This window comes from Danio rerio, chromosome 1 (genome assembly GCF_052040795.2).
Source record: "Danio rerio strain M-AB ecotype USA chromosome 1, GRCz13ab, whole genome shotgun sequence".
NCBI classification, from domain to species: domain Eukaryota; kingdom Metazoa; phylum Chordata; class Actinopteri; order Cypriniformes; family Danionidae; genus Danio; species Danio rerio.
Window position 1 is genome coordinate 24420846 of NC_141021.1, and position 16530 is coordinate 24437375.

Here is a 16530-nt window from a genome sequence, read left to right on the forward strand (position 1 = left end):
AAACTTAGTTATTGCGTTTTGTTTGTTGTTTTGACTTTTACCTCCGCAAGCTTTTTATTATATCTTTTTGAAGTCTAAACGTCAAATAAATTTGACTTTACGCTATTTTCTTGGTTATTCATCTTTGTTTTTTTTTTGTTTTTTTTTTCTTTTAAACAGGAGATTAGACTGCTCATTAATTTAGAGGAGTTCTAATTATTTTTATTTAATATTATTTTACTGTGGCTGTGTGGAGCCAAGCAAGATTAGAATTCATAACATGTGTGAATAAATGTGTATGGATGTTTCTCAATACTGAGTTGCAGCATGAAAGGGCATCCGTAAAAAATATGCTGTTAAGTTAACAGTTGATTCCGCTGTGGCAACTCCTGATGAATAAAGGGACTAAGCAGAAGGGAAAAAAAATTATGAATAAATTATTAAGTATGAGTTTATGTTTTGGTTAATAACATTTTCTTGCAAAATAAGCATTCATCAATACTTTTACTTTAATGACTTAAGTAAATGTAAAATCAAGTACTTTTTACCTTAACTAAAGTTGTATTAAAAAGGAGGGCTTTATATTTCTACTATATTATTAGGGTATCTGTACTTTTACTTAAGTGCCCGACTTCATCTGCCACTGTTAAAATTACATACAAAATCAGTTGACACGATGGCCTACTGAACTCTCCTTCTTTGTGATCATGTTTTTAATTTATGAATTAAAATTCATGTTGATATTTGAGGACACAAGGTCAAAAAGATCAAGGTGATACAATTGTGTTAATATTAGGAAATCTCAAAAAGCTGCTGCTGACTTTTACAACTCTGTGTTAAGGAAAATCCATGTTCCTTTTTTAAATAACAGATAATTTGACCCTTTTATAACAAGGCAAGGTTAGTATCTAAATGCCAAGTTGTTTTAGTTTATTAAATAGCAATTTATTTAAATGTATATTTTAGCAATAGTGCAAGTTATTTTGGCAATGTGTGTTTTAATTTCAGTTGTGTTGAGTTGATGTTCAATAAAGATAGATTGTAGATAGTGTGTGTTTCCTTCAATTATTTTAAAGTCAAGTATTGCGCCCTTCATTCTAAAAACTCTCACTTATATATGTGAGTATATTTACTGTACAAAGCTTATCAGTGAACTATGAGGGCAAAAGGTAGTTCATTACTTGTAACCGAGTTAAAATGTTAAATTAATCAAGATTTTGATTTTAGGCCAAATAACCCAGCTCTTATACTGTATTTAACATCTTTGTAGAATATTCTGACTTCTGAAAGTACATACACTTTTTTAATCTTGATTAAGTTGCAATTACATAATAATCAATCTAAACTGTAATCTAATAATCAAACAACTTTTTTAGATATAAGTGGCAGCACATTTAAAGTTGAAGTCAGAATTATTAGCCCCCCTTTGATTTTTTTTCTTTTTAAATATTTGCCAAATGATGTTTAACAGAGCAAGGGAATGTTCACAGTATGTCAGATAATATTTTTTCTTCTGGAGAAAGTCTTTTTGTTTTATTTTGGCTAGAATAAAAGCAGTTTTTAAGTTTTTAAAAACCATTTTAGGGACAAAATTATTAGCCTCTTTAAGCTTTTTTTTCTACAGTCTACAGAACAAACCATCATTATACAATAACTTGCTTAATTAGCCTAATTAACCCAGTTAAGCCTTTAAATGTCACTTTATGCTGTATAGAAGTGTCTTGAAAAATATCTAGTCAAATATTATTTACTGTCATCATGACAAAAATAAAATAAATTAGTTTTCAGAGATGAGTAATTATAAAGCAATTATGTTTAGAAATGTGTTGAAAAAAATCTCTATAAACAGTAGTATTAGCATGAACACTGAGGTCCATATCTTGACATCTGTGTTTTGAACTAGACTTTCTTTTCCTTTCACTTTAATGTGAAGTCTCTTGTATGTTATTGACAAAAAAAAAACACATTAACAAATGCAATGATCCACAACCAAAGTCTTCAAAAAGCTACATGCTTTGAGCCAAAGAGAGAAGGCCATCTATTAAATCATATCTGATGACTAGTAACCCGATTTATACTTCACGACTCCTGCAGAATCCCTCAGGAGATTCAGAAAATCTGTCGCTCTGACTTCTCTAACCCTGAGGAAAATTCACACGGTGTGAGGATTTATGTGGGGGGTGGTTAAGAATCATCACCCTGTTTTTGCTGGTACATTAAATGTGAAGACAAAAATAATCATCTGTTAGGCATTATGCAAATCAAGCTTAATTTGTCCTGCAGAATTATGCCTTGTGATGCTACCATTCTGCTGGGTGAAATAAGCCACACTACGTGTCAGGCAAAAACAGAACTTCTGTTTTCTATTTTTAATTCTAATGGCATTTTGAAGTGCTGTGAAAAATCAATGACTAATAAAACACAGTCGAGACCGGCTTAAAATCAGGATTCGCAACCATCAGTACTGAAGGCCAGGCTGTGATGTGGGTATCTTATGGTCTTGTGACTGAACTCTTGTTTGTGTGTGTGTGTGAACAGCTACTATTTTCTCTCTCTTTGATTTATAATGATACTCCAGCAAAGCATGCAGATATACTTACATGGTGACACACAAACAGGGATCAGCGCACAAACATTCACACGAAATGCCTGCCTGCCCTTTCCCACCATCCCGTTCCCAGATTGAGCGACATCCTCATGGGAAGTGTGGCTGGTATTTTAACTATTACGGGATGTTTCCTTTTATTGTTTTGGAAGCATTAATTTTCCACAATATGCCTCAATCCAGGAACTTCTTTTGGCCTTTGATAAACTCAAGTACATTTGTGTTCATTTAATTTATATATTTATTTATCGCCTACTTATTGTCAGATTGTTATGTTTTTTACACATTTTCAACTTGCATTCAAGTATTAAAATCAATTCAAAAACATATGCAAAATGCATTTTTGGAGTAAAAAAATCCTAAAAGCTGTTCTGATATACATTTTTGGATTCATGAAGAATGTTGAAGATATGACTTATCAAAATGTTAGCTGGTAAACAAAATGTACACCTGCTTTCCACAACAAGTTAATGCTGTGTAAATCCTTAGTGTTCATTTTATTAAACTGATAACATGTTAATATTTTGCCAGTTTGTTTAGTCTGTTTTTATTTTTAGCTGAGAGCTAATAACCACTGAACTAAAATATAGCACTCATCATCACTTTTTACCCAATTCTTTAATCAGTGGAAGAGAGATGAGACAAATACACCAACCAAACTTCCTACTGTACTTGTACAATGACTGAACAATAAAGGAGGAGTTCATATCACTGATTACTGCATTTTCATATTCAGTGATATCCTTCAAAATGAGTTACTATTAATACGTTACTGTCATGGATTATGATTTAGTAATCGAATCGTCTCCGCTGAAAAAAGCACAGTGGAGCTAACTAAATATGCACATGTTAAATAAATATTTATTGTTAGGCATACAGTATGTCTTTTTTGCATTTACGTGATATACTGGAGTCAAACCTTTGAAGAGAGTCCAGAATATTCCACTGTGTTTGTGAACATGTACATACAGTCGTTGTAATTAATCGGTGGAGATTATGCTAATTGTAAATGAGCATGCACACACACACACACACTCTATTTACCAATGACAAGAATTCATTAATAGATCTTCTGAGGAAGTGATTTTACCCATTTTTAAAGTTTGTAATTCAATGCCCTTGTTAAAATAAAACCCATAAAACTACACTCTCAGAAATAAAGGTACGTGAGCTGTCACTGGGGTAGTTCCTTTTCAAAAGGTAAACATCTGTATCTAAAATGTCCATATTATTACCTTAAGGGTAAATATTGGTACCTAAAAAGTACAAAATTGTTCCCTTTTAAATTTTTTAGGTACAAATATATACATTTGAGGTACCAATATGGACCCTTTAAGTACAAATGTGTACCACCCCAGTGACAGCTCTCGTACCTTTATTTCTGACAGTGTTTAGTGAACTGACATTTGTCAAATGTGTATATATTTTATTCTTGTTATTTTATTTAAATTATTTTTATTACAAAACACAAAAGAGTCGATTATTTATTCTATACCTTGAATGGCCATTGTGGTCAAATTCATTCGATCAATCATTCAGTTTTCTTTGGCTAAGTCCCTTATTTATTAGGGGTCGCCACAGAGGAATGAACAGTGTGCTTAAATTGACTACATGCATTTCAGCATCCATTACGTTTGCCCTTTGCTTTTGAATATGTGTGCCTCGGTTCTGTTTCTTGTTTGCTTTAGAAAACAGTTTGGGTTTAGGGAAGGGATTGTGTGGGTCAGTCATTCATAAGGTGAAATAATATAGTCAGCTTCTGGCAGATGTGCATGAAACAGATGTGTAAATGGCACATATGAGAAAACGTAACTCAGTAATGTATTTGAGATTGGCAGAAATGTCCACAGCGGCCTCTGGTGGACTTACGAAAAGAGCGTGTAAACGGAACATATAAGAAAATGAAGGCCAGGATTTAAGCTTCTCAAAATGTATACAGCGTCCTGTGGTGGACTTGTCAACATGAGCTGTAGGAAGACATCGCTGGAACCACGTATTTTTAAGTTAGCCCTGCTGGGCACCTATTCCTGAGTTGCAAAAAAAGTTGCTCTCCTGCTTGCCGGACAAAGTTTTAGTGTTCACATTCGGAAGCAGTTAAGTAACTCGTACAAAGTTATAGGCTATTACATGTATTACAAGTATAATATTTTTAGGTTTATGACCATATATACCAACAGACATTCAAATCTCAGTAGAAACCTTGATTGTACTGTAAATATGACATGACAAAAATTTGGCATTGTAACAGTTATAGAATTCTGGTAGTCCCAGTGTTAACAAAACGATTTACTATGGAATACAGGGCTCTATTTTAATGATCTAGGCACTAAGTCTGAAGCGCATGGCACAAAAGCATTAAGGGTGTGTCTGAATTCACTTTAAAAAAAAAATACAGGATTGTGCTTATTGACTCAATGAGCTATGGGTGTGTTGAGTATAACGTGCATTAAACAGTCGCATCTCCCATTCCCTTTAAGAGTCAGTAGCGTCACGTCATTGCGCATTTGCTATTTACACGGTGGGCTTTGTAAGTGAAAAAACTGAATGCTTTACTAGTCAAAAAACATTTAGACAAACAACCTGTGCAATGATGAAAAACGAGCCTCCTCTCCGGCCTTTTTACTTTCTCTTTACTTTACTTTTATTCTTTACTTAACTTTCATGGATAAGGAAATGGTGTTGTATGCACTCCACTAAATACATCTATTAGCCTATAAAATATAATTTAGTTTGTTAAGCACAAACATTTGTTGCTAAACTTTTTCTAAATTCACTTTTAATTTCCAGCAAATGATTAAATGAACAATAATAACGAAGTCTGGTCAAAAAACTATGCAGTTCTATCCAAACACACGTCCTATTCTTATAGGACAGGATGAGTAAAAACTTCTATACTTGTTTTAATTAAACAAATATCAATTTGCATATAATAAATACCTCTAATAATAATAATAACATTATACAAATGTCAATTGTCCTGAATTAACTGAAAAAAAGCATGGAGGCAGTTGTTTTTATATTTATGAAGAAAATAATAATTTTTGTAACATTTTAATCCTTTTTTCATCCTTACTTTTTTCATTTGTAAAGATATTCGTGTGTTGCTCTACATCCTGTGTGTATTAAGCAATGTGTAAGCATTTAAACCCACATACAGTAACTAACAAGCTCTGCGCTGGACTTTAGACCTGCTTTTAGATGGTCAATGATGCAGTCTATTTCAGTTTTTCATAGTCAATGCACTAACAATGCACCTTAATACACCTCCTTTTTAGACTGGCACACCCATGAGTCCACAAAGTGGTGCACAATGGATTTACAACGTGGTGCAATACGTGAAAATTAGGGTTGCGCTGGTTAAAAATTAGCAACAAATTGCGCCATACACATCTTGCGCCTTATTGCGCCGGATGTATGATAGGCCGGCCCCATAATGCTTAAAAAGTGTTTCCTCCTGTTTTTCACAAGTACACATAATTTACTCCTATTTTTACAAATGTTGCATGATTGAGGCCCCTTGAAAAGCTTCTTACTAAGCACATTTAAAAATACTGTTTTTGTTCTGTTATCGTTAATTCAAAATTAGCTGTTTAACACGCATTTCATTCTCTTCAGAATCCAGGCTCCCTGTGTCTCTGATAACTGTTCATGCATCATCTCCAGCTATGCAGAAAATGTTATTATGTTAAGGTTTAGATTCACCCCAGGCCATTCAAGAAGCACACATCGCAAGACATCAGTTTCACACTGCCACGTCTTGTGGTCAGCACAATCGCCAGCTTAAGTTTTAACAGCAGCAACACCTCCCTGTTCATTTGATACACGGCAAACCACCAGATACACTGAGAGAGATCAAGAGAGATGAGACAGTGAGAAACAGAGGTCTAATTCAGAGAGATTAGAGCCCTGGTCTCAGATCAAGTTTCTCCTTCGCATTCCCAATATAAACCATTATGAGCTACTGATCGCCAATCTGTCATTAGTATCGAATAACACCATAACAGCCTGACAGTGAATTACACACTTAAATTACATTAAAGTAATGGACCTACCTTTCTGTTCCACTTCTGCATTCACGAAAGGGTGGAAAAGGCAGAGAGAAAGAGAGAGAAAAAGAAAAAAAAACAGATTAATGATGCTGTATTAAAGACTTCACAGTAATTCAATTCCATATGCATGTAATATGCATTGGATCTTAACACAATATTGCAAAAGTAGTCAAATGTGCCTCATTTGGAAATTCTATTAACAAAGTGATCATAATTTCTGAAAACAAATAAAATGTGTCTGTATGATATTAGACTATTAATGAGAAAAATGAACGCATGAAAACACACTAGAGGGCAAATACAGAAAAATAAGGAAAGAAATGGGTCCGTTTCACAAACATTTCTCATGTGTCTTGGGTGTTATGGTTTAGATACAGAGCAGCTTTCTTGGCCAAACTTCATGGCTGATAAATAAAAGTCAAATTTGGTTTTACTTCAATAGACTGCTTCGGTCGTAATGTCAAAACACAAAAGACTTTTCCGCTGCCTGTTCCCTCCAGATTTCGCTGTGGCTTTTTTTGAATTATGTTTTTCCACTGATGATAAAAATAAGGTCTTTGTAAACATAACTTGATGATACTTGGATGTTTGACAATGTGAATTAAACACACCCATCCTGAAAAGACTAATTTTGAAGTAATTATTTTTAAATGCTTATGTTTCTGGTATTTTACTACAAAATACCAGAAACATAAGCAAAAATGTTGAGGGGAAAAAATGTTGAGGGGCAAGTATGTACAGAAGGCATGAGCCGGTATAAGATTATGATAATATGGCAGCCTTGGATAAAAATATCACGGTTTCACAGTATTGTGGATTACTACTCTACAATATATTCTTTTTAAATGTCTGGGTAAAAACTAAATATTTTTTACCCTTTGAACACAATATATTTTTTCTGAGAAACATTTATAATATTTTTGAACAGTAAACATGTCAGGCTAAATAATTTAAATGAATCATTGCCTTCTGATTTCTTCATTAGGTTCAAAAACCCTGATTTCTTTACAATTTTAAATAGCACCTCTTGAATATCTTTTCTGCTAGAGATACTGATATTCTGTAGTTTTTAAACCATATAAAAGAGAGCTTCCAAAATGTTTTCAGCATAAAAATATGTGTCCTGTCTATTCCTCAAAAACTTGAAACATAAAAAATGCCAAAGGAACGGTATAGCAAAAAATTTTGGCTTTTCCAAACACTGGTATACCTTGAAAACGGCTATCATCCCATGCCTAATGTGCAGTTTATGTTGTAGGATTAAATGTATCAGTAATTTATATTTAACACGCATGTTTTTTCCAGCGACGAGATGATCCCAAGGTTTCCATTTCCGGGACCAGGCCATATCCTGAGCTGCTGCTGCGCTGATGGTCATGGGGAGTGGAGAACGTGAGTCTGATTCCAGCGACGCTCCAGGGACAGACGTGTCTTCGCTGACGCCTGCTTCCACCGAACTGAAGCTCTGCACAAGACTTTTGGCCAGCGGAGAAATTAAAATGGTCGTGCCCAACTGAGTCTGGTTCTCTCAAGGTTTTTTTTTCTTCACTTCTATCAGGTGAAGTTTTTTTCCCTCTCCACTGTCGCCACTAACTTGCATGGTTCAGGATATGCATCGATGAATTTGCTCTTCAGTGTTTGAACTCTCAGTAATGATTTTAAATCACACTGAACTGAGCTAAACTGAACTGAACTGAACTTAAATACTAAAAACTGAACTACACTGTTCCAGTTACTATGACCATTTATGTGAAGCTGCTTCGACACATCAACATTGTAAAAGCGCTATACAAATAAAGCTGAATTGAATTGAATTGAATTGAATGTTTTTGTAATCAAAGTACACGTAAATCCACATTACAATCTGTAGTGGCAGTTGTATTTGTGCATGTAAAAACAAGACATAATTTCCTTGACCAATGCAGTGTGTTAGAACTGTGAAGAAGGGTTCGGAATATACAGTAACTAGACAATAAACTATTAATATATTTCATTTACACTACCTGGCAAAAGTCTTGTCGTCTATCTAAGTTTTAGAAATGACAAATATCTTGACTTCTAGTTGATCATTTGGTATCAGAAGTGGCTTATATGAAAGCCAAAGGCCTCTAGATTACGCTTATTTTACCAAAATAAAATATTGTTATGCTTTGATTTTTAATGATTTAATTAGGACAGTAAGGTCTGATTTTGCTTAGACAAAAGTCTTGTCACTTAACAGAAATAATGTACAGTATAGAATATAAAGTCATGCTGCAGTGGAAAAATAATTAATATTATGCATGACTCCCATAAGCTCGGAAGACTGCATCCTTACACCTCTGCAACAACTCAAATAACTTAATAAAGTCATCTGGAATGGCAAAGAAAGTGTTTTTGCAGGACTCCCAGAGGTTATCAAGATCCTTTAGATTCATCTTCAATGTCTCCTCCTTCATATTACTCCCTGGTGACTGGGCTGGCCAATCCTGTAGTACCTTAACCTTCTTTGCTTTCAGGAACTTTGATGTGGAGGCTGAAGTATGAGAAGGAGTGAAGTACGAGAATGCCCTATCCTTTGGTTTTTAATATAATAGGAAGCACAAAAGTCTTGATTTATTAGGCTGTTGACTGACTCTGCAGATCTCTCACAAGCCCCCATACTGTATGTAACTTCAAACCATGATTTTTCCTTCACCAAACTTGACTGATTTCTGTGAGAATCTTGGGTACAAGCGAGTTCCAATAGGTATTCTGCAGTTTTTGTGATGATTGGGATGCAGTTTAACATATAACTCAATGGAAAAATCTACCTTCTGCCACTTTTCCAAATGATCAACTAGAAATCAAGTTATTATTTGTTGCTCTTACAACTGGGATCACTGACAAGACTTTTGTCAGGTAGTGTAGTAAAACTAAAGTGAAACACAATCTGGTTCTCGTTGTTTGTACAATCTCAAGTTTACATTTGCATGCATTTTCTAAACTATTCATATTTCTTTCTATTTTGTCATAAGTTCAAATTCCTGTCACCGTTGAAATATTATGCAACCAACAGTGAATGGCAATGTTTTTTTTTTTTTTATTGTATTCATGAAATGACAATATTACTTGCCTTGAAAAAAATGACAATGTAGACAGTTGATGCAATTTATGCTTCTTTGTGTACGTGTCTGCATGTGTACCTCTCTATGAAATATGCATGAGGATGAACTGTTAATGCATCACTCAATAAATAAGCCACCACACAAGAGAGAAAGAATGTGCGAGTGTGTGTGAATGAGCTTCCAAGAGATCTGATTTAGAAGCAATTATGTCACCCACACACACACACCTAGTCAAGTTTCAGTCACATTGTAAAAGGATCAATAACAGATAGTCATTTGCTGTCAGTGATAATGAATAAAGAACTGCCTGAGCAGACAGGATGAGCTTAGTCCTGCTGGAAGGTTACGACTTCCTCTACTAGTACGCAATCCATCACAGCCAAAAGACAGGCTGATAAGGAGGATGTAACAGAGACTCCTGCTGTATGTTTACCAAAATCATTACCAAACCTGAAATGAAAAAGAGACAGATATAGTTCAGGCCACCATTTGTTGAATGAATAGAGGCACTATTTGAGAGTAGATCTTTTTTTTTTTTTTTTTGGAACAACCAGTCCAAGAAGTGAAGATGTTTAGTCAATATAGACTTATTTTTTTTTATTCTGGCACATACACAAATCATTAGCATTGACTAGAGCGAGACAGCCATCCAGGACTAATTAAAGGAGTAGTTCACTTCCAGAATGATTGGTCACCACTGACTTGACTTCCATATTGTATTTTCCTACTCTGGAAGTCATCTACAGTGGCCATCACCTGTTCAGATCCCAACAAAATATCTTTTTTTGCCGTGGAGGTTGAATAAATGATGACAGATTTTTTTCTTCAGGAAATGAAAAATAAGTGAAGTTTTACTAATTAATTTAGAGAGGAGCACATGATATGATTGATCGGGGCTTGTCTCTCTGTAATCATTAGTAAGCCAGTCGGATCATTCCAGACTCACTATAAATAACCCGACTAGCATTACTCCCTCATCTTCTTTTTTTAAAGAATCCCCTCATCCACCCCATCTCCCCCTTTCCTCCTTTACCAGGACCTCTCGAGAACTACCTGATCTTGTACCCTCTTACATGCTCATTGACCAGGCAGAAGCACTGGGCTCAATTATCTCTGAGCTTAGGGTTCTCTCCCGGGACAGCATGCTAAATCTGTTATTATTATTATTATTATTAAACAATATCTAAGTGTGAACTCTTGAAACAAAAGTCTCTAGCAGCAGGACTGGGCACCATAACATGTACAGCCAATGGAATAGTTTGCTCACGTGATGTATGAAATAGTTTCATATTGTTTATACTTTACATGTTGTGCTCTCCCTCTGAAAAGCTAAAGCATCAGAGTTGATGTCATTCGCTACCATATAAACTGATTTGAGTCTCTCATTGACAGATGAAGATCTACCTGCTTACACTGCAAACACGAGGGCACAAACAGTTAGAATTTTTAGCCCCCTTTTTAATTTTGTTTCTTCTCTAAATATTTCCCAAATGATGTTTAACAAAGCAAGGAAATGTTCACAGTATGACTGATAATATATTTTTTTCTGTAGAAAGTCTTGTTTGTTTTATTTCGGCTAGAACAAAAGCAGTTTTTAATAAAAAAAATAAATAAATAAAAATTTTAAGGTAAAAACTTTTTTTTCCCGATAGTCTACAGAACAAACCATCGTTATACAATAACTTGCCTTATTACCCTAACCTGCCTAGTTAACCTAATTAACTTAGTTAAGCCTTTAAATGTAATTTGAATTGTGTATAGAAATGTCTTGAAAAGTAAAATATTCTAGTATAATAATAGTAAAAAATAGTAAAATATTATTTACTGTCATCATGGCAAGGATAAAATAAATCAGTTATTAGAAATGAGATATTAAAACATTATATTTAGAAATGTGTTGAAAAAAATCTTCTCTCCGTTAAACAGAAATTTGGGAAAAAAATAATTAGGGGGCTAATAATTCAGGGAGCTATTAATTCTGACTTCAGCTGTACATATTTCATATCAGAGGCATGAATGAGGCTCAGATTATAACATAACGTCATAGCTAGTGGTTTTTTGGAGGATGACAAGCGAGACTCATTCTTGGACAAAGCTGAGGAGAAATTCAAAGAAAAGTTTCTCAAATAGTCTACCTTTTTTATTTGATTATTATGTAGTTATGGCAATTGACTCTGCATACAGCCAATGTAATGATAACACGTGAAAAAAAAACTACAGTATTGTAATTTATATCTATTCATCATTATTACATTTATATTATATTATAATTACATAATATCTAACAATTTTATTGATATTTATTTTTACAAATAAAACTGCTTAATAGTTGTTATTTTTATAACCACTGCATCCTAAAAATTAGACCTGTTTAACAAAACTTAAACAATCTTTCCATAAATGTACCATACATCACTGAAAATGGGAGAATCCCAGCTTTAATTCGGTTAATAGCACATGGTCAGGTGGTTCAGATGTGTTGCAGTTTTGAATATAATGCTTTTCTTTAAATTGGATTTTCTCAAAAAGATGACTTTCTGAGTCTGAAATGAAACAAATCTTTGACATGGCCTAAATCAACAGTCAATATTAAAGGTATCAAGGTTACATTTTCACAGAATATTATTTACATTGTGTAGAATGATTTTATGTCAAATACATTGAATCATAAAAATATCTTTAGCTGACGGGAGTGGGTTACATAAATATATTAACCCTGTTAAATCCTGGTAGTTTTTTATCCAAGGTTGCTGGTTTACATTGTTTTTTTGTTTTGTTTTTTTTTTGCTTGTCAAGTGCTAGTCCTAAACTTTCAAAAAAAAAAGAGAGATTAAACTAGCACTTGATCAGCAAAAGTCAGCTTAAATGACAAGGAAGGACAAGAATACATTAAGTCAGACCAGCAACCATGGTTCAAAACCTACCTAACCAGCGTATACTTTGTTTTTTTTCAACAAGGAGGCAATTCCCAAGTTTTTTTGATCCCCAGTGACTTTCATTGTATTGACAAGAACAGTTCAAACACTCTTCATTATATATTTAGCCTTTCAGATGAAGAAAAAAGAACTATGAGGGTGATTAAATGATGACTCCAAGGCAAAAGATATACAGGGACACACAATTCTAAGACCATGATTAACTACAATCATTTAAAACAACTTTATTCCCTCCATTAAGAAACAGTAGTTCATCACGCAGATCTAAGAAGCAGGTACTGAGTATCTATAGGAGTTAAAGTTTTGTGAGCGTGTAGGTAAAACAGACATCCCATATTGAGGCCAAAGCAGAAAGGTTGACTGGAGTTCTGCCAACTCCTCCATCACAGGGGAGAAGAGAAAGCCAGAAAAACCTCAAGAAAACATTTGGAACATGTTCCCAAGGGTTTCTAAGACTGAAGTAATTAAATTACCTGCATGTGTGTGTGTGCATGTGAGACTGTTTGTGTGTGCGTCTGGATGTATGATGGACCTCCCTGCTAATTAGTGGGCCTGTGGAAAAAATGTTTTAGACTTTTTTGACCAGATGGTCACAAAGACACATGCACGCACTTATAAACCCCCATCCCCCCCCCCCCCCCCCCCCCCCCCCCCCACCCCCACACACACACACACACACACACACACTCCATGACCCCTATGCGCAGGACGATTTATGGTCAAAAGGTCAAAAAGAACCGTGTGTGCATCCTGCCTGTGTGTCCTCTGTGTCACTTAGCTCTGTGTAAGAAATTCCAGCATGTCTCTGCTCTTCCACCCATTGGTGAATCAGTGTTTGTGTCAATGTGTAGGTGAAACAAAGTGTGTGAGTGTATTCAGGCTTTTCCTGCTGCCAGTGCCGCAGTCATACGATACTGATTTATCGTCAGCGTTGCCATGGCCACCCCAGATTGAAACACCAACCCCACAGAAACTGTGAGAACTTGAAACCACATCGCTCTGCCCTCAGATGATTGACAGGCTCTTTTCCAGTGAGCCATGACAAGGGACGAGGCCGGACAACAGCGGATGAGCGCAACAAAAGCGCATTCATTTTTATTTTTCTGTCAGGTACAAGATTATATTTGGTGACGGATTTGACTGAGGTGCCAGGTAGCAATCACTGCAAAGTTGAGGTGCTAGGAAAGCAGAAAAGTTCCAGCTTAAGATGCAAATGACTCAGTGACAGTGAATAGATCCAGAACTAATGGTGTCATTATGGTGGTCTTGAGGACTTAGGATTTTTGTGAGAGTACATGTGAATTTACGTTTTTTACCTATTTTTGAAAGCCAATTTTGAGCCAAGTGGTTACTTTTTCTTTCATACGTCAACATTATTTGTGGCATATTATCCTTTATAAATGTCATTACCGTAAACTTTTAACACTAGAACTAACGTTTAACACTAGTACTGCGACTGACTGTTCACACAGGTTTGTACAGAATTTTTTTTTTTTTCTAACATCGAAAAAAATTGAAAACAGAGACGCTTTGAGTAGTTCTGCCTTAAATGGCCATAGTGGTGAAATTGATCATACAAATAATAAACATGGTGCGTCCAAAACCGCATCCTTATGCACTATTTTATGCCATTTTGTAGTATAAATAGTAATAATTACTGTGTTCACACTGAAAACTCATATATAACTATATATAACTCATATATAACTATAAAAATAATAAGTGCACTTCAATTACCTGCATGATACACTTATTCAACTGTTAAAAATAAGAGTGGAATGATGGACACTTCACGCACTCAACGACCGCAGCTTTGCTCACGTATCGGAAGGGGCGGAGCTTTTGGCCGCTCATGTTGGATTACTTTATTTATTTTGGATTGTGAAAGCAGTATGTTATAATCATGGAAGGTATTATTTGACACTTTTAGTCATTAATTTCACTAATTTGGCAACCGTCAAAGTCATCAGGGAAAAGTTAGAATTTTCATTTAGTAAAGAAATAAAACATTAGTATTCCATTTGGGACTACATTACATTCATATACTATGCTGTTGAGTGTGTAAGTGCATAAGTACATAGTGCATAAGTGCATAGTGTGCCATTTAGAAGCTACAGTATTTTATTCAATCGCAAACTTTTTTTTTTCACACATGCCTATAAGGTTTTTACTAAGATTTGAAATCAGTGTTAAGCAAAATGTATCGTGATTAATCGCATACTAAATAAAAGTTGTTAGTTAATTAAATTAATTTAAGTGTGAGTATTGTGTATATTTATTATGTATCTTTGTATGTTCTTGGTCAAAACAAACCTTTATTTTGTATGTGATGTATGTGTTATTTTGTATGTGTCATGATTATTCTTTGGCCAGCAATAATAAAAATGCACATTAGATATTTTGAAAATATCCCGACTTGTTTTTATTTTACAAGGAGATGAACAGAATACTGACAATCAAAGAAAAGGTTTCTTAGAATTACATGTTTGTGTCCTTATGCTTAATATTGCCTATCCTAACATGACAGATACAATTTTTCTGGAATTTTCATTCCAGTGGTTGCTGTCTAAGATTGTTTCCAAAAAAAATCTAAAGTATTGTAACATCCAAAGGTAAAAATGTGTTGAAAAAAGATGAATGTAATAATTTACAAAATTCATAACATGTTTTATCTGCTAAAATATTCTGTTCAGTCCTGATTTGGTGGCTTTTAGAAAACAGAAGCAAGATTTTCTTTGTGGTGAAAGATATTTTTCAGTCTCCACTTACCGGATACAAAGTGAGGCACACTACAAAATAGTAAAAATAATAATAATAATATACAACATAATTCCTGAGAATTTTTTTAGGACAACTTAATTGTTTTATGCTCAAATTACTTGAATTTGTTAAGATTACCAATTTGTGTAGGGACAATATGAATGAATTGTGTGAAAGCCAGCATTTTTACACTGTACAGAGTACACAGGGCCAGGCAAAAAAGACAAAAGACAAAAGTACAGATACATGACTTAAACATATATGTGTTGCCATGCAAATCATGTACCGGCCATCTGGCTAAAGTTACTTCCAATATTTCAACTTGGTTCTTAAGATGACCGTAAGAAAGTCTGTAAAGCTGGTAAATATCACACTACATGTGCAATAATAATAAGAGGGGACATGACGTAACTATCTGTAAAACACTGTTTACAGGAATCACATTGGAATTACATCAGTCAGGCATAACTTTTCATCTACCAAGTATTTCTACCTCAAAAGGACAATTTCTTGAACTTCATAGCTCAAATGATAAAACAGACTATCACTAAATAATTGATCTAAAAATGCAATCTTCACATTTCGTGCATTTCTATAACTCTGATTAAGGGAAAAAAGGGGGTCAAAGTGAAATCATTTTCTATGATAAGCATCATTAGACCACAAATGATAAGCATCATTAGACCACAAATGGAACGCTCATTTAAAACAACCTAAGCTACAAGGCTAGTCTGCACAATGGGTGCAAACAAAATGTATTGCCAATGGGCATGGGATGATAACCGTTTTCAAGGTATACCGTGGTTTGGAAAAATCAAGGTTTTTTAAACCGCCAAATTTTTCTGCTATACCGATCCTACTGTATGGTTAAGATTTTTTTTTTTTTACTTTTTTAGGACGACAATATGTCCAGCAGAAAAGGTATCAAAAGATGTCATTTTAAATTGCAAAGAAATCTGTGTTTTTGAAACTAATGAAGAAAGTAGAAGTCAATGATTTATTTGAATTATTTAGCCTGACATGTTTAATGCTCCAAAATATTAAAAATGTTTCTTAAAATAAAATATATTGTGTTAAAAGGGGAAAAATGTTAAAAAATAATATATTTTTTGCAG

At 34.4% G+C, this 16530-nt stretch overlaps 2 protein-coding genes across 41 annotated transcripts in view; both read right to left on the reverse strand.

Moving 5' to 3' along the window:
* pds5a (PDS5 cohesin associated factor A) overlaps positions 1–16530 on the reverse strand; it is a 485752-nt gene that overhangs the window by 198966 nt on the left and 270256 nt on the right. The gene's annotated exons all lie outside the window — the stretch shown is intronic.
* adgrl3.1 (adhesion G protein-coupled receptor L3.1) overlaps positions 1–16530 on the reverse strand; it is a 209680-nt gene that overhangs the window by 121145 nt on the left and 72005 nt on the right. For 9 of the 40 annotated variants that reach the window (XM_087237147.1, XM_087237143.1, XM_087237140.1 and 6 more), the window contains one exon: positions 6637–6651. The exons of the other annotated variants lie outside the window; for them this stretch is intronic. In XM_087237147.1, coding sequence (XP_087093273.1) covers positions 6637–6651 — 15 coding nt within the window. The remainder of the gene's footprint in view (positions 1–6636; positions 6652–16530) is intronic. 40 annotated transcript variants of the gene reach the window in all.